The sequence below is a fragment of the Carettochelys insculpta genome, chromosome 21 (genome assembly GCF_033958435.1).
Source record: "Carettochelys insculpta isolate YL-2023 chromosome 21, ASM3395843v1, whole genome shotgun sequence".
NCBI classification, from domain to species: domain Eukaryota; kingdom Metazoa; phylum Chordata; order Testudines; family Carettochelyidae; genus Carettochelys; species Carettochelys insculpta.
The window spans coordinates 14,944,978-14,964,845 of record NC_134157.1 but is presented as its reverse complement, the minus strand read 5'-3'; the positions used below and the strand labels follow the sequence as shown (position 1 = coordinate 14,964,845).

At 48.7% G+C, this 19,868-nt stretch overlaps 1 protein-coding gene across 3 annotated transcripts in view; it reads right to left on the bottom strand.

Annotated features, from left to right (window-relative positions):
* NTNG2 (netrin G2) overlaps positions 1 to 19,868 on the bottom strand; it is an 85,772-nt gene that overhangs the window by 3,684 nt on the left and 62,220 nt on the right. For all 3 annotated transcript variants that reach the window (XM_075015618.1, XM_075015621.1, XM_075015620.1), the window contains exon 6: positions 1,259 to 1,426. In XM_075015618.1, the coding sequence (XP_074871719.1) occupies positions 1,259 to 1,426 (168 nt within the window). The remainder of the gene's footprint in view (positions 1 to 1,258; positions 1,427 to 19,868) is intronic.

The following is a 19,868-nucleotide window of genomic DNA, read 5'->3' as shown; positions in this document are numbered from 1 at the left end:
TGCTGAAGGGGGGACATGTGGCTGCTCAGCATGTTTCCTTCAGAGGGGGTGAGGCTGGAGTGCGAGGGCCTGGCTGCCGGCTGCCGTTATGCCCCCATGTTGATAGGGTGACATTAGTGTAAGGGGGGGCAGTGTCTGACCATGCTCCCTGGAGCCGGAGTGTGATTATAAAACAGGGAAAAGTGCTAGAATAGATACACAGAGCGCCCAGTGCCAGCACTCCTCCAAGGAGGGCCTCAGCCTCCCAGCTGGGCACCAGTGTACAGCTCCTAGGAGAGACGTTTTAATCAGGGCTTATGGAAGGCTGGCAACAGGGATTCCATGTTCATGGGATCAAATGGGTCTGAGCCAGCCGCAGTGCTGCTTTGCTTCGAGGGATTGCCAAGAGGCAGGTGAGCCCAGCTTGCCCGCTCTTCTCAAGGGTGAGTGACTTAGTGCCTGGAGGAGCACCAGGCCCCAGGGATCAGGCAGTGTGTGTAGGGCACACTGACTGCTGAGCACAGGCAGGGGCAGGAATACAGCAGCCCTGAACAACTCCCTCCGTTACTGGACTGTGCCATTGCGGGGATAATCCAGCAAGAGCAGCCGGGGCCGGTGGTGCTGGAGGCTAAGCTGCTGAAGGGAAATGGGAGTAGCATACTCGTTCTCATTTGCCAGTTCAAATCCAGACTTGCTGTCTCGGTTAGTGCCAGCTTCCCCAATCCTGGGCTACCGCTGCACCTTCACTGAGCAGGAGATGACGCATCTCCTTTGAGAGAGTAAATCATTTAGGCCAGGTCTACACTAGACATTAGTCAATTGTAGATATGCAATTCTAGCTATGGTGATTGAGTAGCTAGAATTGACTTCTCTACACTTGACTTACCTGGCTGTCCTCACTGAGGGCAATTGACAGCAGAAGCTCTCCCATCAACCTCCCTTATTCCTCACGATATTGAGCAGTACAGGGGTTGAAGGCTGACCCCCGGAACTGCCAACCCCTAGGTGAGCGAAATTGAACTCCACAAGATCAATCCTGACCGGATCAATCTGCTGCGTAGTGAAGAGGTATCCTGAGTCTTTGCAGCCCATTCACCCCCTTGCCTCTGCTACAATTGTGGACCTGAAACTGGACAGCCTCTGGGCTCCAAGGCCACCAAACTGCCAGTGACTGGTAAGTGCTTTGGCCGCTTTTGAACTTCAGCCCAAAGAGAAGCAGCAGCCTCGTGAAACTCCCCGAAGAGCAGTGCCCACCACACGCCCAGGCCCCACTACTCACCTATGCACACGTTCTCGTCGTCGAGCTCGGCCGAGCCATTCCGGTAAAACCCAAGGCGGCAGTGCTGGCAGTGCTGCCCCCGGGTGTTGTGTTTGCAGCTGACGCAGGTTACCACATTCAAGAAGTCGATGTAGCTGCAGCGGTTGGAGTGGCCGTAACACTCGCAGTCTGTTGGGGAGAGAGAGATGTCCCTGGCATGCCTTCCCTGGCAAATGCAGTCACTCATGTGGCATGGGGCCGGAACAGCCACACTCCAGCACAGGAAATAAGGCAGCAATGTGATGCTGTGGGGGTATTGCTACAATACTATGTCCCCTCCCACCTCCCAAATTTTGAAACTATCTAGGTTGGTTGCTGCTCTGTGCTGGTACGTGAGTGATCAGGGTTTGAGGGTAGCTACATGCCAGAAAAGGCTGTTTATTTGGCTTGGCAGGGTAGAGGTAGCTTCATACCCTGATAAGTCACAGCCCAGGGGGTTTATGTCCAGGAGCAGAATTTTTATCATGGTGAATTTTTTCTTGTTCTTTAGATGCCCAAGGGGAGAATAGGGGTAGAAACATCTGTCTCACTGCACTGGCCACGGTGTGGCTAAGGATGACCTTTGCCTGGGGACAGGACCGGTGCGAGATGGGTCAGCGTGGAGCTAGTTCCCATTGTTAGTTCTACCCAGCTGCAATGATCCACTGCTACAGGCAGAGTTCATGCATCCCTCGGCACCAGCAGGAGAACATGCTCAAGGGAGCAGAAGGTGCAATGAAGGCAGGCCCAAGCTGCCAAGGACAGGCCAGGTTTGACCCTTCCATCAAGAATTAGGGGATGGTTCAAGCCCATCTCAACGATTAATGGAACACAGAGGGTGGCAGGGAGACCAAAAGCAAATGGCACATGCTGACATGCACATGGAGGCTATGAGGGGGTATGAGATCTTCTTCTATGAAATAAAGGTCAGATGACAAGGAGCCTGGCAGGGTTTTTCCTCCCTTGAGTTCATAGGAGACAAATTGTGACTGAATTGTAAATAGGGAAACTCAATGAAATACGTTTTGCCTGCTCAGTTACCATTCAAAGCAGCCTGTTTGGTTATTGCTGGCTGTTATTATGGGAAGGTTATTTTCTCATAAGGGTTCTTTCTTACAATGATAACTAGCAGATGCATTCAGACAAGCGTAACTGCTAGTTTTGTAGGTGTCTGACGCCTCCCTGACCCTGGTGGGTGGTGTTCTTGGATTACGTTTTTAATGGCAAAAAAAAAAAAATCTTGATCACACAGTTAGGCAGATCCTTCCAAAGCTTGCAGTGTCTTTTTCTGTTCATCACCAGTGCAGTTTCTCCCTCTTACCTCGAAATGTATCCACAGGTGCCACTGGGCCAGAGCCAGCTTTGAGCCTGATGAGTTTGGAAATCTTTGCAGCCGCTTGGAAAAATTAAAAACATGCTTTTTTCTCATCGCTCAGCACACTCACTTCCTACACTGCAGGAGAGCAGCTCTAGTGCTAGAAAATAATGGAGTCAGCCAAGAACACCACATCACGTTGGCATTGCTGCAATCTATTTCTGCACAAAGCAGCTGGTGGCTTTCTACAGTTCTCATTTTGTTTTTCTTCTCCCTAAAGTTTAGTGCATAAGAAATTCCATACATCACTGCACTCTATCGTGAAGAACTACAAGGAAGGCAAAGTTATTGTTTAAGGATCCTACCCACTGCTTTATGTGGGGTTAGAAGACTCAATCAGGTTAGACAGGCTAAAGAGATACACACCAAACAATAGTTTTAAAAAACTCTGATTCCCTGGGGCACTGTTTTATGTGGATCATATACAAAAGTGCTAGTAATTCATAGAAGTACTGCTAGTCCAGTCCCCTGCCCTCAAAACAGGACTAAGCAGTACATAGCCCATATTATCAAGTCCAATTACACCTGAAAGATTTACAGCTCTATGGCTTAATTGCAGGTGGGGCTCGCCTAACATAGCACATGGACAATCCCACCAGCCAACTAACCCACTACAGCAGGAAGTACCTGGCTTCTTTGCCTGCTTCTTGCCAGCAGAGTGTGCTGTGTGTCCTGATTTGCTCTTTGGAGCAGCTGCATGTGAGATTAAAAAAAAAAAATACAGCTTAACGCTCTGGAGGAGAGTAGTTCTAATGCCAGCGGAGTGTGGCCAGCTGGGAAATTAATTAGAGTAAGTAGCAGACCCCAGCAAGAATGGAGTTTCTCGGAGCTATCCCAGCAGAGAGAAACCTTTGCTGGTCATGTACATATTACAGCCATCCTGCAGCTCATTGCTAGGGTGATTACATTACTGGCCTGTATTTCAAATGAGGACTAATGGGTTTCTGTGCCTAGCACACGTTTGTCCTTTTTCAGCCCTAGCAGGGATGAGAAGAGTGGGTAGTCAAACAGGCTTGCTGCCTGGGTGCAGAGCTGTAATGACACTCAGGTTAAACTTCACACTGCTGTGTTAGTTCAAGCATCCATGCCTCTATGTTCACTGCTGATCAAGGCTGAAGCTGACATGTTCTCTTCCCTGGGTGCCTTCTGTTTTCTTAGCAAACACTAATCTTCACAACACCCCTCAGGCTGTTAGAACACGTCAGTTAGCCCAACTGTACAGATAGGGAAACTGAGTCACAGGGGACGGCAAGGGTTTGCTGAAGTGTGTCAGTGGAAGAGCAAGAAACAGAAAGCAGGACTCCCAAAGCCCAGTCACTTAGTCTGATCGCTAATTCAGAGCGCCCTGCACTTAAAGAACTGCCCACATGTGGAAACCATTCCATGAACCTACCATTCTGAGCTGCACTTGTCCAGGCTTATCCCCTCACTATCAGCGATAGGCTGATAACTACTCATGGCTCACCTGCCCCATAGGCAGTCTTAAGACAAGCAAACCACTTGCCACGTTCATATTTGTTAGGGAGAAATCCCTCCCCCCTGCCCCCAAAGCAAAGCTGGCAGGTAACTTCAGAGCTTTGTGCATGGGGCTTTTAATTTCGGTTCAAGCAGTCCCCGAGAGCTGGAGCTGGCGGTTCTGGAGGGGACCGTTTCAAATATGCTTACTTTTTTTTTTTAATGTGATTTGTTCCCTGGGGGCTGGGGGGGCGGGGGCGGAGATCAGCCGAGATGCTACAAACTGCTCCCAGCTAAAAAAGCCCCAGTCTCGTGTTCCAGCTCTAGCTTCCCTGGGTACAGTGGTATCTGTGCTGGTGTTCAGCTGAGGCATGCCAAGATTTTTTATAGTCATTAGCAAAGCTTCCCCAAGGCCTGCAGGGGGACGGTAGCTGGGCTTAGCTCACATTTATCATGGACAAACTGAGGCACAAGGCAATCACATTCCCAGCCCACAATAAGCTGTGACTTGGACCTAGGAGGCTGGATGCTCAATAGCTTGTGCCAATCAATGGAGCCCCACACAACCTCAGACATACCTGTTGCTCTGCTGACGAGGCAGGTGTGTGATTGAGCCACCAGATAAAATGGCCACTTGCCCCAACCAGCAAAACACCACCAGTGAAGGCTACTTTGTTAGGACTCGGCTGCTGGGTGGCTAACACCCCCCCCGCCCAGCAGCTGTCAACTGAAAGGCTCTCTGCACGTTTATGTCTGCCGTCTTGGGAAAAGCTGCGGCTCACAGCAGCTCTGCTCCTTCCAAAGGCAGGTGGAGGTTTTGGTTTCAATGTGTTGTGCTAGAATGGCCCTGGCACAAAGGCACAGGTTACAGGGCCTTCAGCCCTCTGGGGTCTGTCCCCTGGTCTGACACGTTCATGGTGTAAAAGTAGCCCTGGGCTTTACAAAGCACTTGTCTCACCTCGGGGAGCCAGGAGAGTGTTAGTACGGCTGTCAGTGACAGAAAAGGGGCTGTGGTGCTGGACCAAGGCAGGGTCACTGCCAGCAGCTGGGTCACCAGTGTGTTACCCGCCCTCTGGTGCCCAGCTCGGGGGGAGCCAGGACTCAGCAAAAGGCTAAGCCACTCAAGGTGTCAGGCGGCCTGTTTGTTGTAGTGCAGTCAGGGCCATTTCTGGGCCATGCAGTGAACAAAGCCCGGAGGTGGGGGGGCAGTTCCTGGCATCTCTGCACTGGCATTTTTCTACTTGGGCCCCAGTTGCCAGCCTGACTCATTGCGCCTACAGCCCCATCAGAGACAAATGAGCTGAGCAGGCAGCTGACAGCCCTTGAACAGGTGGGCTGTTTGCCCCCCCCCCCCCAATAGCCAGGTGGCTTTAGCCTGGTGGCGGGGGGCTGCCCCGTGCAGGCTGACATTTCCATGGTGCCAGCACTCCAGGCCTGCTTGTGGATTCTTTCTGATCCGCACTGATCAGAGCCCTTCAACTCAGTGCAGCTGTCAGGCCTGTTCGTGCACTGCTGCCACTCACCAGGCCAAGGGGCTGGCACAGGATGAAGGGTGGCATGGAATGCTGTGCAGCTGGCTCCCTCCCCTGTCTCCCCCGCCACCAGCATACCTGCATGCCTTTCTGCTAGGCCCTATGGCGGGGAAACCCCCAATGCGGGGGCATTTTGGAGTACTAAACACTATGACTGAGGTTGCAGAATTTGCCAGGACTGTTCTGAACTTCACTTGAGCCTGTGGGATGTGGGGAGATTTTTGGGGGGGGCGGGGTTGCAGAGGTAACCCAGCAAGTATGGGGGGGGGGGGCGGGCCTGGTCCTTCATGCCCCATGGTAAGGGATTGAGGGACATGGTGTGTGCGAACCCACAGCCTGCCTATGCTTGCGAAAGAAGGAAGAAAATAAGTGAAAGAAGATGAATGAACACTTTAGGGATTTGTGGGAGAGGAAGGAGGGCATGAGCCTACCCCGCCCCTCCTTAATACGGTGGGGGGGGGTGGGGATGATACTGGGAACCTCCAAGGCACAAAGTCAACTCTAATGTCCTGCCCCCGCCCCCCATCACCCAAAGCTATTATTTGGTGCAGCACAAATGTGTTCACCCAGGCCTTGGGGGCAAGTCAGTGTCCCTAACAGACTGGGCCAGCAGGTGCCATATGATTGATACCTGGGCACCATGTGTGTGAAAGGCTAGTGCACAGTAGTGTGTTACACCCATGCTGGGCCCAGCCTTAGGTGCTTACGTGAGGTACAAGCCCTGAAAAAAACAATCAGTGTCTGCCTGCATTACCCCAGGCTTCTCCATTGCTGCCGCTGTGCAAGGTGATCGTCCTGTGTTAGGTGTCTATGACAGAGGAAGCTTTAGGCGTCTCCAACTGGCTTAAGCTCTCCAAGGGGTGAAAAAAAATACCTCTGTGGCAGGAGGTGGCTTAAGCGGCAAAGGATCAACTCATTAGGCTTAACTGTGTCAGTCCAGGAGGGCTGATTAGCCTAATTAAACTAGCCATTTGATTGGCTGTGGGAGCAGGGTGTGCCATTCTCAGCTTCAGCGGGTGAAATCCCTGCTAAATACAGCACCCTTGGTTGGTGTCTTTTCAGTTAACTGGGGTGTGGAGTCATAGGTTCTACGTAGGACAGCAAAGCTATGGTCTAACAGGGCATTTGGCTAGTGAGGAAGCCAGTTCCTGTGTATGCTTGGCAAGCAGCACAAAGATCTGAGAAAACACCTGTCTCTCTCCCCCCACCCACCCCCGCCCAAGTCTCACTGAGATTGTTTAAAGTTCAACAGCTTTATTCTCATGGGGAAAAAATGGAACTTTCCCACTTCTGGCAACTTCCAGCCAAGGAGCTCCAAGTGACTGACAAGCAGGAGTAGATGTATCCTCACAGACCACCCCTGCAAGGTATGTTGCATCAGCCCCCTTTTACAGATGGGAAACTGAAAGCATATGTAACCCCAGAGGCACTGAAACCACTGACAAGGCAGAACAAAGTCTCTGCTCTACAGCAAAGCAGGAGAGCAGTGACTTGAACAAGGTCCCATTGTCAGTGGCATAGCCAGAGACAGCATCTAGCACTCACAACTCCTCAGGACCATCCTTCTTTCCACCCCAGTCTGTCTCCATCCAGTTGTGAAAAGCGTATGAAGAAAGAGATCCAGGATATAGGCTGAAGAGTGTTCATAAGCTTTAAGGGTTGGTCCAGTCTCCCAGCTTGTATGGTTTGCCTGGGAATTAACTACCTATCACCACCATGTAGGGCAGTGGTTCTTAACCTGCTGTCCCTGGGCTGCTTGCTGGCCAGTCAGCACACAGCTGTGGCCCATGTTACATCCTTAAGGCAAAATGGGTAGTATTGGATGTGGCCTACAATGGTAAATAGGTTGGACACCACTGGGCTGGTGCATTAGTCTAATATGTGCTATGCGTCTCCATTTTACTGACAATGAACGAGAAATCCTGCACCCCCCACCCTCACACCCCTGCTCTCACCCACTTCCTGCTGATACAGGCTCTGAGACCAAGAGCACGTCCTTACCTCGGATGTTTTCAGGAGGCTGCTGGGCAACAGGTTTGGGCCCAAGCACTGCTGGGTTTGCTGGACGCCGAACAACTTGAAATGGCACCAACAGAGAGACCATCAGCTTCCTTCAGCCTGTATTTGTACCTCATAAAGGTTGGGCAGGGAGCATAGGTGACTGGTGCCTGCGAGCGGAGGGGCAGCAGGGACAGCATCCCAGAGGAACAGGGAGGGGGCACGAGAGGGCACCCCATTTAGCAATTAAAATTTGGAGGGTGGGTGGCACTGGAGGATGGTGCACCATCCTAGCATGACCACAAGACACCTATGAGTGGGAGCTTCAGTCAGACACATTGACTGGGGCTATGTCTACATTAGTCCAGAAGCTCAACGCAACTCAGGGTCAATCTTCTGGGGCTCTTTTTTTTTTTTTTTGCTTCTGGTAGGGATGTGCAAAATTGACCCTTTAGGGGTCACAGTAAACCCCCAGTATTCCTCAGAAGAGGAGAGGAGCAAGAGGGGGGGGTCGATGGGAGAAACTCTCTCATTGACCTTGTTCAGTAAGGACAGCCAAATAAGCCAAGTGCAGCTTCGTCAATTGCCATAGCTAGAATTGCGTAGCTGCAGTCGACTTACTTTGCTAGTGTAGACATAGCCTGGGATGGTTGAGCAGTATCAAATTTCTCTGCCTCCTCCTCCCCCCCCCCCCCCCCCGCCCCCGCGTACCAATTTCTAAAAACCGTCAGTGCTCCATGGAAATCAGGGTCTTCCACAACAGTTAGAAGCAGTAAAATTGCCCTTCCTCAGGCAAGGAAAGGAAAATTGTGGCTGGAACATGAATTGCTGTGGCGGGTCCTCTAGTTTTAAACAGAAGGGATGCCTGTTAGCTCAGCTTGGCAACAATCAAAAGGGTAGAAATGTAGGTGGGTCCTGAGACACTTTAAACTCCAGCAGAGAAGAAAGTGCCAGTCCCTGTTCACTGGTAGAATGCAAGGCAAATATTTTCTTTAAGGCTTCATGTTTTGTTTAAATATCTTCAGCTCAGAATCAGCTGGATTTCACATAAGCAACTCAAACTCAATGAACAAACTGCAAATGGGCGAGGGTCAGACATCTGTGGGAGCACCACTGTTTTTAATGTGCCTTCTCAGATGATAGCAAATATTGGCACTTAAATGATTTGCAACTAGAGATCTCAAAGCTCTCTGCACATCATTAGACCTATTTTACAGTCTAAGCAACTGAGGCAGGGGGCGGGGAAATGACTCACTGAAGTCTGATGCAGAACCAAAGCTAGAACTCAAATAACCCAATTATTCCACCAAGGCCAGTAGGAAGACTTTGGTGCCCTCTAACAATCTGGCTCACTTTCTAGCAGCACATACTAGTATATATATGGATTATATGTCTCTATCTAGGCGTCTACTGTATCATATCTACATGTAGTTTTGTGCTGGGCCCAAGCCACAAAGATTTCAAATGCCCCAAAGCTGGGACAGCATTTGGATTTAGGCTTGACACTGTTATGGAGCTAGGCACCAACTAGTCCAGCTCTAGGTACAAATCCCAGCTCTTTGTTCCAATCTCCCCACATTTCCACATCCTGGGTATTAGTGTGGGCCCAGCTCTGATAGACATTCAATTCTATATTAACAGGGATGCTAATTTACACAGCAGGAACGTGCAAAGGGAAATTGACTGGGAAATGGGGGAAGGATATAGCTATTCTGCTGCCAGTTCGGAGCGTATCAGTGTGAACCAGGAGACAAGGTAAGCCGAATCTCAGGCTCCATGGCTTAACATGCCATCTCCTGAGGTTTCCTCCTGGAGCACACACAACACAAGGCAAAAAGCCAAGGAAACAGACAGCATCCACATTTTAAGCAACATGTTGCTGACAGTTTAACTACATTTTACAAACACAGTCTAAACACAGGAATCAACTAGGTTTCCATGATCCTTGTACAGGTTGAACCTCTCTCGTCCAGCCTGCTCATCCAGCCTGCTCGGGACCTGACCGGTGCTGAATGAGAGAATTTGCCAGACCACAGGAGGTCAATACTGTCTAGCAGCACTACCAACACTTTCACTGGGTTCTTAGAGGACATTTGGTGGTGAATTACAGCTACATCACAGCACAGAACACTGAGGGGGCTGTAAACAAACTTCATGGGACTACAGGAAACTTGGCCACACCCATGATAAGTAGTCGTCCAACTAACTAAAATTATGCTGGATTATGGCTGTTGCTGGATGAGAGCATGCTGGATTAGAGAGATGCAACCTGTAGCTCACCTGAGCTCTAAACTGAGAACAATTTACCCTATTTATGAGTGTCATCTTTCACTTGGCTGGTTAAACCCCGAGGTCAGTCTAGTGTCTCCACATTACTGGTTGTGCATAGGGCATAGAGAAAACCAGAGCCTTTCTCAGCTGAGCAAGAGAGATGCATGGAAATCAGAGCTGTAATTCTAGCAATAAGAAGTCCTGTGGCACCTTATAGCCTAACAGATATTTTGGAGCATAAGCTTTCGTGGGTAAAGCCCCACTTCGAAGGGGGTCTTTGCCCACGAAAGCTGATGCTCCAAAATATCTGTTAGTCTATAAGGTGCCACAGGACTTCTTGTTTTTGCAAATACAGACTAACACGGTTACCCCTCTGATTTTAGTAATAAGCACTCACTAAGCCTCAGTCCCTATTTGGACTGTACTAGCCAGTTATGCTCATTCATTAACATGTCTCCTACCTTCTTTTCCAGGATCAGCTTTGGCCTGCGGGGAGCCAACCTGCAGTGGGGCAGCTGCCGATGAGCTGGTGAATTCTTGTAACAGTAATACAGGAAAGTGACATTACAAAAAGGACGAAACACATGGCAGAGTTAGCGAGCAGCTGTGCGGTTATAAGATGAAGGGCCAGATCTCCTGCTGACATCAACTGGCAGAGCCCCATTGATTTCAGTGGAATGAGGCTGTCTTACATCTAAACTCACACAGCTGTGCAGCTGTCAGTGGTTCAAATTCCACCCACGTGATACGTGTACCACATGTGGGGCCTTCTTTCTTTTCCGTGACCTTCGCTTTTGTATCTCCAGCACCCCTGAAACTGGTGTCAGAGACAGGGTTAGCACTCAGGAGTGCCTAGCTCCTGGGCCTGTGCGCAGGCCATGCCTTTCTTTGAAAAAATCAGTGAAGGCACTTGAGAAACCATGGTAAAGGGATTAGAGCAAAAAGAGGGCTGCCCGTTTGTCGTTCCTCTTGAAAATAACGCTCTGTGTGCCCTCCCCACTGGATCTGTAGCAAATCTATCGCCGCAGTTTTGTGGACAATGTTCAGTCTTGCTAGTGTACAAACCAGGAAGTAAAATGAAAAAATCATGTTGTTAATTTCAAGCTTCAGTTGAGTAATATAAGGAAGCGGGAGAGCCCTCAATCTTCGCCTGATTTTAAAGAACAAATCCAAGAAGGAGAAATGTGATTTCCCAGCCTCTGTAGGGGATTATAAACAACGCAGAGTAAAAAATATATGACAAATTCTAAAAGTAGGTGAGTGTCCTTTTCAGTGGGAAAATGGAAGCCAATTGATATTAATATGCTGTTAAAGAGAATACGAAAAAGCCTATCTCTAATTGGCAAGGGTTTAATTAGCATCACAATAAAAAACAGCCCTAGAGGCATTTTGCTTTTCAGTCATTTGCATATACCTCCACTGATTTGTCTTCACAGAGGCAGGAGAATTATTAATGCTTTTTATCCTGAGAACTTTTCCCTGGTAGCTCTGTGACATCCACAGAGGGTTTTATGTTTCAGGAGGATGAGCGCTGCAGTAAATTGCAAGTTTTGTTCCTTTCCCAGTTGTGGGAAGTATTTGCTACACGCACACAAGCCTCACATTGAGAAAAACTGGAGTCTTCAAACATTAGGAAGCCAGCAGAAAGGAACAGGTCAGTGGAGCAGCTAATATTTATGTAGGACCTATACAAAACAGATGTTTTGTGCTCCGCTTCAGTGCCCCTGTTGGAACCGTTAACACAGAGGTGAGCAAAATGGGGGCCCACCCTCCTGAGGGGCATGACATTTTGTAAGGGGGGGGGGGGGCAGCACAATGCGCTCCCCCCCCCCACAGCTTTGCCAAGGGAACACCCTCCCCACCCCCAGACTGCTGGGCCAATTCGGGACAGGGGGCAGGTGCACCTCTGGTACCTGTGCTGCTGCCAGGCTGAGGCAGCTGGTTCCTGGCAGTGGGGATCAGGCTGGCTGTGGACAGCGGGGGTGTCCCAGCGTTTGGGCTCCCCCTGGGCACCACAGCCAACCTGGCCCCACAGCGCTTCTCCCCTCCCCTGGGAGGATTTGCCACTCACCCAGGGCCGGAGCCCCTGTGCCGGCATGGGCCCCCGTCCACCCATCTGAGCAGATGGGTGGAAGGAGAGGGGGCAGAGAGGCCCTGAGACAAGCAGCGGGAGCAGCCAGCGGTTTCCTGGCTGGATGAGAGACCCTCTTGGGGTCCTCCCTCCGAGGACACTTCCCTTTGGGACACACCCTGAAGCCTCCCAGCACCCACTTCCCAAGCATTCCACCCCCCTTTTGGAGCACTCTCCCCTCAGATCCCTTCCTCTGGTCCTCCCACAGGCTGGGGGAGGCGGCTAACGCAGGGCCTAAAAAGTCTGCTCACCCCTGAGTTAACCAAACAAACTGCTTTTCCCAGAGCTGATTGATCCCTCTGGGATGGTTGGCCCAGGAACCAAAAACAAAAAGAGGCAGCAGGTTTTTGATCACCCCAAATTTGGGGAAAGAGGGTGTGATGGGGTTTAGGGGTCCCCATGCACTGCACCCTGGCCGCAGGCAGGAGTGACTTTTACTTAGCAGGTAGAATAGGAAGTTTATTAGGTGACAGAGGCCCAGTTTTTTACAGAGGAGTTAGTGCAGCAGTTAGAGATAGTTATTTTAACCTGTCCTGGGGAGAGGAGCCCGAGGGGTGCCCCTCTGGGGTGTAGCTTGCCCCTTGCCCAGCTGGCTGCCTTCCAGCTCCCTCTCCCCTCAAGCTTGTAACTGCCACCTCCGATTTAAAACCCGCTTGGCTCCTCCTTCCTCTTTGTTTAGGGCAGAGGTGTTACCTGCCAGCCTAGGTTATAGCCCCAGGGTCGTCATCAGCCGCTGGGAGCTGCTGTGCTTGTTTTACGCACATCCAGCCTGAGTCTTACACATGCACTCCCCCCACTTAATCACAGAGGGTCACTGCTTGATAATGGAAAGCACCAAATCTGAGAGAATATAAGTTTCCGAGTGGAGATGGGAAACAGAAATGAACGGATTAAGGAAAGTACTTGATTAATTTCTCTTCAGCCTGACTTCCTCAATTTCCCTTACTTGTCTCTCCCCTTCAGTGTCCCTTGGCTGAGTTTGGTCTTTGGCCCCATGTTTTCAAACACATTTTCTTCCCCCTCCCACCCCAGATTTGCTCCTTCCCAACACGAAAGGCAGAAGGGGTTCAGACAGACACATGGCCACAGCTCCACCTTGACTGCAAAGAGCACTACGAACAGCTAAAAGGAGCAGTCCTCTAGCGGAGCAATGCAAATTAAAGATCAAAACCAAATCTAATCTGCTCTTCTAGTCCACGGTCCACATTCTTCTCCCGACAGCTGGCAGCTAGTACATGAAAGCACTAATGGGGAAGGAGGAGGGGAAATCAGCCTAGCTTTAAATACCTGTTTTTTTCTGCGTCTCTTGGATAGGCGCAGAGGCTGGGAGCTCAGCTGGCTTTTTGGCAGCGACTGCACAGGGTGGGAAGCAAAAACGGAGAGGGTAAAAGAACTGTACACATGCCAAAAGAAGAATCAGCAGCGAGATGGGGCGGCATTTGAAAGGAATGTTTAACATTTCTTTCTGGCTAGGGTGTTTAAAGTGCAGATCAGCCTTGACTTGGATTTTGAACTAATCCAAAGTTCAGGAAGGAAGAGGGGGAGAAAGGTGGGGTTCTGACCCGCCTCTCGGCGGAACTCAATGCAGTTATACTGATTTTAAACATGTGTCAGGGAATCAATACGAATTAGGGCCTCATCGCTGATTCTTATACGGGCCCGGTCACGTACACAGAGCGTATTAGGACCACAGCAGTTCAGAGGCTGCAGCCATCAATGGGGATTGAGTGCAGGCATTTCAGCACCAAAAGCGTCGGCCTTTGCCATGCCAGCAAGAGTAACAAAGGGACCATCTAGACTTAGTGGGAGATCGACCCAGTCAGGGTTGATCTTCCGGGCTTCGATTTCATGCGCTTAGTCGGGATGCACGAAATGGAACTATCAGGGCTCGACAAACACATGACCAGAGCTCCACCTTTCCCACAAGGTCAAGAGTTTCTCCCGTCAACCTCCCTCAGTGAGGACAGCCAGATAAGGTGATCCTAGTTAAGTCGATTCCAGCTACACAATGTCATAGCTGGAATTGCGTATCTAGGAACGGCTTGTAGACCTGCCCTTCGTTAGCTGTCAGTAAACCGCAGGCTGTTTTTCTCCTCAGGATCAACCTCTAGATGAAGACACAATGGCCACCCACTTTAAGTCAGTAGAGGAACAAAAGGCGACGGGGTGGGAAAAGGCTCCAAGCTCAGCTCTGCCCTCCCCAAATTGTGCATGCTCCCCCCCCCAACACACACTTAATACAATGGGAGGAACCAATTTTGCATATAAAGTGGGTCATAGATCACTGGCTCTTTTGGTTAGACAAGCAACAGATGGGCAGCTGCCTGGACGGGTCATGTTCAAAAACAGCTGGGAGTCCTGTGCTGCCCTTGGGATCATGTTTGAAGCCTCTCATCCCAGCAACCTCCAGTCACAGCTGTTGTACATCAAACGCCCCTGGAAGCATCTGGGCCAGAAAAGCCACAAAAACAGGTTTGATTGTTGGTGTTCATTCCGATCTGGGTTAGAACCCGGAACTGCAGATACCGTTTGGGACATGAGAAATCATTAACCAACAAGTGAATGGTTTAAGCCAGAACCGTCAGAGGGGAGCTGGTATCAGACTCTGAAAATGGCAATGGTCAGGTGTTCACGGGAACGTGTCTGATTCTTCTCTCAGAGCTGTTCACCCATCTCTAATATAAATCTGCAGCCTTTCTGACCCTCCTCCCCTGCCCTGACAGACCCCACACATACGGTGAGGTGGGGGAACCAGGACTGCACATCAATATGGCACCATAAGAGACAGACGCTCAGCAGGATGTGCTCATGTTTCTCTCTCACACACTTACCCAGGCTGGCAAAAGCACTTGCTGTGGTCAAACATGGATAAAAATCACATGACATTAGGTGACTGTTATGTACATTACAACCTGAGTTTCAATGTTACAGGAGTGTAATTTACACACATTCTTCAAGATAACCTAATAAAGTGCAGGCTGTACATATGGAGATATCCATCTCTCACAGAGCTGAAAGGGACCTTAGAAATCAAGTTTAGTCCCCTGCCCTCTTGGCAGGACCCAGTGCCATGCCTGACAATTTTTTTAACCTATTGCCCCACACCCCTAAACAGCCCCGTCGAGGGCTGAGCTCACAGCACTGAGTTTACAAAGCCAAAGGTCAAACCACTGAGCTATCCCTCTCCATAGCAATGCCTGCTCTCGATATGAACTATAAATGGGTACATATTATTTCCAGTTTTACAGCTGGAGAAACTGAAGGGACCAGCCCAAAGTCACACAATGACTCAGTGGAAATAGGAAATGGAACCCAAGTTTCCTGATCGGCCCAAACACCCATTCTTAATACTAAACCATGGAGTTGCCATGAATGTAGCTATATTTGCATAAACACAGTGTGGCAGTCTGGACTGTTCCATGGGGGAGGGGGTGTGCACGAGGGGATAAACAGCTGACTCCAATGACCCGCTCCACTCAGAGTCTGCTGGGAGTGGGTGGAACCTAAGGGGGAGGGTCTATATAAGCTCATTCCATGGCTGAGAAGAGGACAGAGAACATTTAAGGAGGGCTATATTGGTGTAACCAGCTCAGAAAGGGGCCAGAGGAGAAACCAACCTTGGGGGAAAGGTAAGGTACTGAGGTTGCGAACAGAGAGCTGGGCACAGGCTGGGGGGCTTGCCTGAGAGGTCAGAGACTTTACAGAGAAATGGGATGGAAGATTTTGGTTGTAGATGGTGATAAAATAAATACAGGTACAATCCTTTATCAGTTCTACATTCCCTGTTTTGTTCTTCACTTTGTACCCACGCTTTCTGTGGTGATCAGGTTCTCCTGGTCCATCAGGCAATGGTTATATTTGGACCAGTAGGGTCTGGGGCTTAGTCTCAGAAGCAAGTCATGTTAGTGATCATCAGCTAACTTCTTCAGGGCTGGAAAGAACCCTTCAGCTCCTATACACCACCAAGCTTTGCCTTGCCCTCATCTGGCTTCCAGCAACTCCCCCAGACAACTGTTGTTACTAATGCCTGGTGGGTGTAAAATGTCCTCATGGGAAATTCTGGTGCAGAAAGCCCTGCAGGAGACTTGTAAACTAGCAGCAGAAATTTTTCCTCTTTCAAAAGAAGAAAGAAACCTGACCTGCATGTGGTCTCAAAACAAAACACCTCTGCACCCCCTCCACACAGTGATACAAGTTCTCTAGACTGGGCAATCTAGAAATTAATGTTTGGGAATGCTGTGTGTGTTCAGTCCGTCCCTCAGCATTTTATCAAGTCATCAAAGGGTGGCTCGCTCTTCAAATGTAAAGCTTCACATGTTATATCCTCAGGTGTGACCAAGCAGTGCAAAGAGAGCTTCAATTCCAGGCCTAGACTAGAGCACCCTCAAGGCTGCTCTAAATTACATCCAACTGCAATGCATGTTGAGGGGCCCCTCCATTAGCTGGAGATTGACTAGCAGTCAGCAGTGCTTAGACCAGGTCCTCTTTCTCTTTCTATGGAGAATTCCCTCATGCAAGAAAAACCTTCAGCTCCCCATTCAGACAAACTTTCATCATTCTATTATAGAGGTCAAAGCAAAAGCAGACATGTGGAGGACCTGCCACTGCATTTTTTAAAGCTCCTTATTAGATTTGTGCTGAGGGTTGAGACATAAAACCAGCCTCCCCATGTGTGTGTATGGCTCTGCCTGGGCTGAGTCAAGTTTGTTCTCTTTTTTTTTTTTTTTTAGTAAAGATAGAAGCAAATAAAACCTCAGATTGTTCTCCCACATCCTCCTCCTCATTACAGTCTACACACAAGAACAGCAGCTTTTGTGGCTTAGCTGTTTATTCTCTAGAGGTCTTTGAAAGGCTACTCTCAAAGTAAAACTTCAAAATCTTTACTCTCCCAAATTCCAGTGCTGGCCTCTACTTCCTGGTCTGAGACAAGGGCAAATAATGCTCTGATAACCTCACAGCAGAAGCAAAGGACAGAGACAGGCAGATAACGGGTCAGGCCACAAAATGTCTCTACTACTGACTCAACTTGGGCATTATATTTGTCTGCTGCTGCTGAAAAGGGAAGAAACTATATATTCTTAATGCTCCAGGTGCCCTTTCCCTGACTTAAATTAGAGATGAACATGAATTAGGCATTTCCCTGGCTAGCAGAATCTGAGCCCATTCAGTGTGACTTTTATCCATGTCCCCCAAATCTCCTACCAGGTGGATGTACAAGGAGTTAGAGGAGGTCATCTTCCTTTTAAAGTGAACCTTTGCCATTTGAGGAGCTTGCAGCAGGAAGCAAAGCTGGCAGAGGAATAGGGAAGTAGAACTAGCTAAGAGATCTATCTGTACTAGCAAGGGTAAGGTCTGCCTTGTGGGCAGAGCTTGGCACCCACCTGGCTGCTGCATGGTGACAGGCGGGGTGGTGGCCACAGTGGTGCAAGTGGTAATTTTGGGTGTTGCCGTGGTAGTTTTGGGTGTTGCCATGGTTGCGGGCTTTATAGTGGAAACTTGTGGTGCTCGTTCATAAACTAACAAGAAACAAGGAAAGAAGGCACCTCTAAAGCGTCTCTCTATGAATCTCACTATTGATTCTTACTGTTACACAAGCTCCCAACCCCAGGACATCTTAATTGCCTATTTTCAAGGTGAAGAAGGCATATAGGACAAGACCTGCTCCCATGCGAGTCAACACCAAAACTCCCATTGACTCTAACGGAAGAGAATTGGCTCTCAGTCTCTGTAACTTCTATCCATTCCTATTCCTGTAAACGAATGTCAAAAGGTGCTTTTCTTCCCCTTCCCAACTTGCGTCATCTCAGAGTATCAAGAGTGTGCCAGTGGGAAGGGCTCTCACCAGGCTCCATGGGCTTCCATTCTGCAGTCACCAACGAGCACTCTAGAAATTACACCAACCTGCCCTCTTGGGGACTTTATCCAGTACACTAGCAAGGAGGTCATCAGTGATCACTACAAACCAGCCCTCAGCTGATGATGACAGAACACAAGGACAGCTCTACTGCTGAGAGTACGTCAACTACTGGTAACACTGATGACCAAAACACTTTGCTCTTGGCTTCCTCTTACTGGGAGTAGAGGGGTGTGGAGGAGAATGAAAACTGAAGAACCCAGCGACACAATATTTACAGAAGAAGCTGCTAAGTTTAGGTGGATAAAAATTTCCAGAGAGAATTTAGCACTGGGACAGTGTTGCATCTATGGTGGAAACCCAGAAAGATTCCAGTCTGGCATGGGTGTCTACCTGTTTTGGCTGGGTTACTACATGACTTTATTTTGTTGGCGTGGGTGTTGGTTTAATTATTGCCAGGTTTAACATTAAACTCATTGTTAATTAATCGTAGAAAGGATGACAACGAATGTGTCTATATCATAATGGGACAGATAAAGGCAAAGGGAGGTAGAAACCAAATAGTCATGTAGGATTAGAAACAGGCCACGAGACTTTCCGGTCTCAAAGTTTGACAATAATTGTGCCATCTCTCTCATACTACATTTGAGCTCTTTGATGGCAAAGATGTGCCAAGGCCAATTTCCTAATTTTCCTAATCAGCAAAACAATTCTCTCCAGACCATCAAACGGTGCTCATAAAATCAAATGATATCTCTTTCATTTATTAAATTCCAAAAATCAAGCACTGGAGGAATTTAATACAATAGGCCCAGGATCATTACTTGATAACCATGATGTGGCTATAATATTCATTCAGTTCCAGTTCTCATATAATAATCCCTCATTTTGAATATAAATTCTTACTTCAACCTGTGTCCTTGAGTCCTTGTTTGTCCCACAACCTCATGTAGATTATCATGCTTAATTTCATAATAACCCTTAGCTAGTTTAAATACTTAATTCAGGTCACCTCTTGTCTTCTGTGAAGGGTAAATAATCCCTCTTTAGCTGGCCTATGATCATAAACAAGATGTGCATCTATCCCATTCACCATCACATTTTCATTGCCTTCCATATACCTACAATATTGAGAAGATTGACCTGGTCAATGTCGATCTTCCAGAGTTCGATTTTGTGTGCCTAGTGGAGATGCACGAAATCAATCTGTCTGAGGTCAGCAGTCAATCCCTCTACTCCTTGCTATTGCGAGGAGTAAGGGAGGTCAATGGGAGAAACTCTCCTGTCGACTTCCCTCTGTGTAGACAGCCAGGTAAATAAAGTGCAGATAAGTCAATTCTATCTACGCAATTGCCCTAGCTAGAATTGTGTATCTGCAATTGACTTACCTCCCTAGAGTAGACCAAGCCTGTGTTCTCTCCAACTTCACCTTATGTTTCTTTTAGAAAGTAACCTGAGTCACAAAATACAAACCTAGATTCCAGATGACCCAAGGTTTGAAGGTGTTTCACCTGCAGAAATCCCCACTGAACTTAATTGCAGGAGCCTAAAATATTCCATTATATATCCATTTATTTTTAAATGGGTGGCATGATATGCCCCAAGGTGACCCCAACTGGCTGCTGTATCAGGGAATTCAAAACCAGCTCCTTGGAGCAGGACTCTGTGAAACTGGGGGGAAAAGTTCACAGTGATCACTGGTGTGTTTGAAGAAGTATGGGATTTTTTATTTCCTTGCCTGCTGCCATTCTAACGAACCTCATGGGGAGAAACCATGCCAGAGAAAGAAACAATGAGGTTACTGAAGTCAAAGAAGGAAAACAGAAAGCTCTTTGATGGGACACACAATGAGAGACAATTAGAGGAGAAGACTTATTGCCTGGCAGATGATAATGAGCTGAAAAGAATCATTTGTCTCCCAAGTGATGTACACGGGGCCCATGCGCTGAAGCTGTCACATGCCAGCAGTTCAGTTA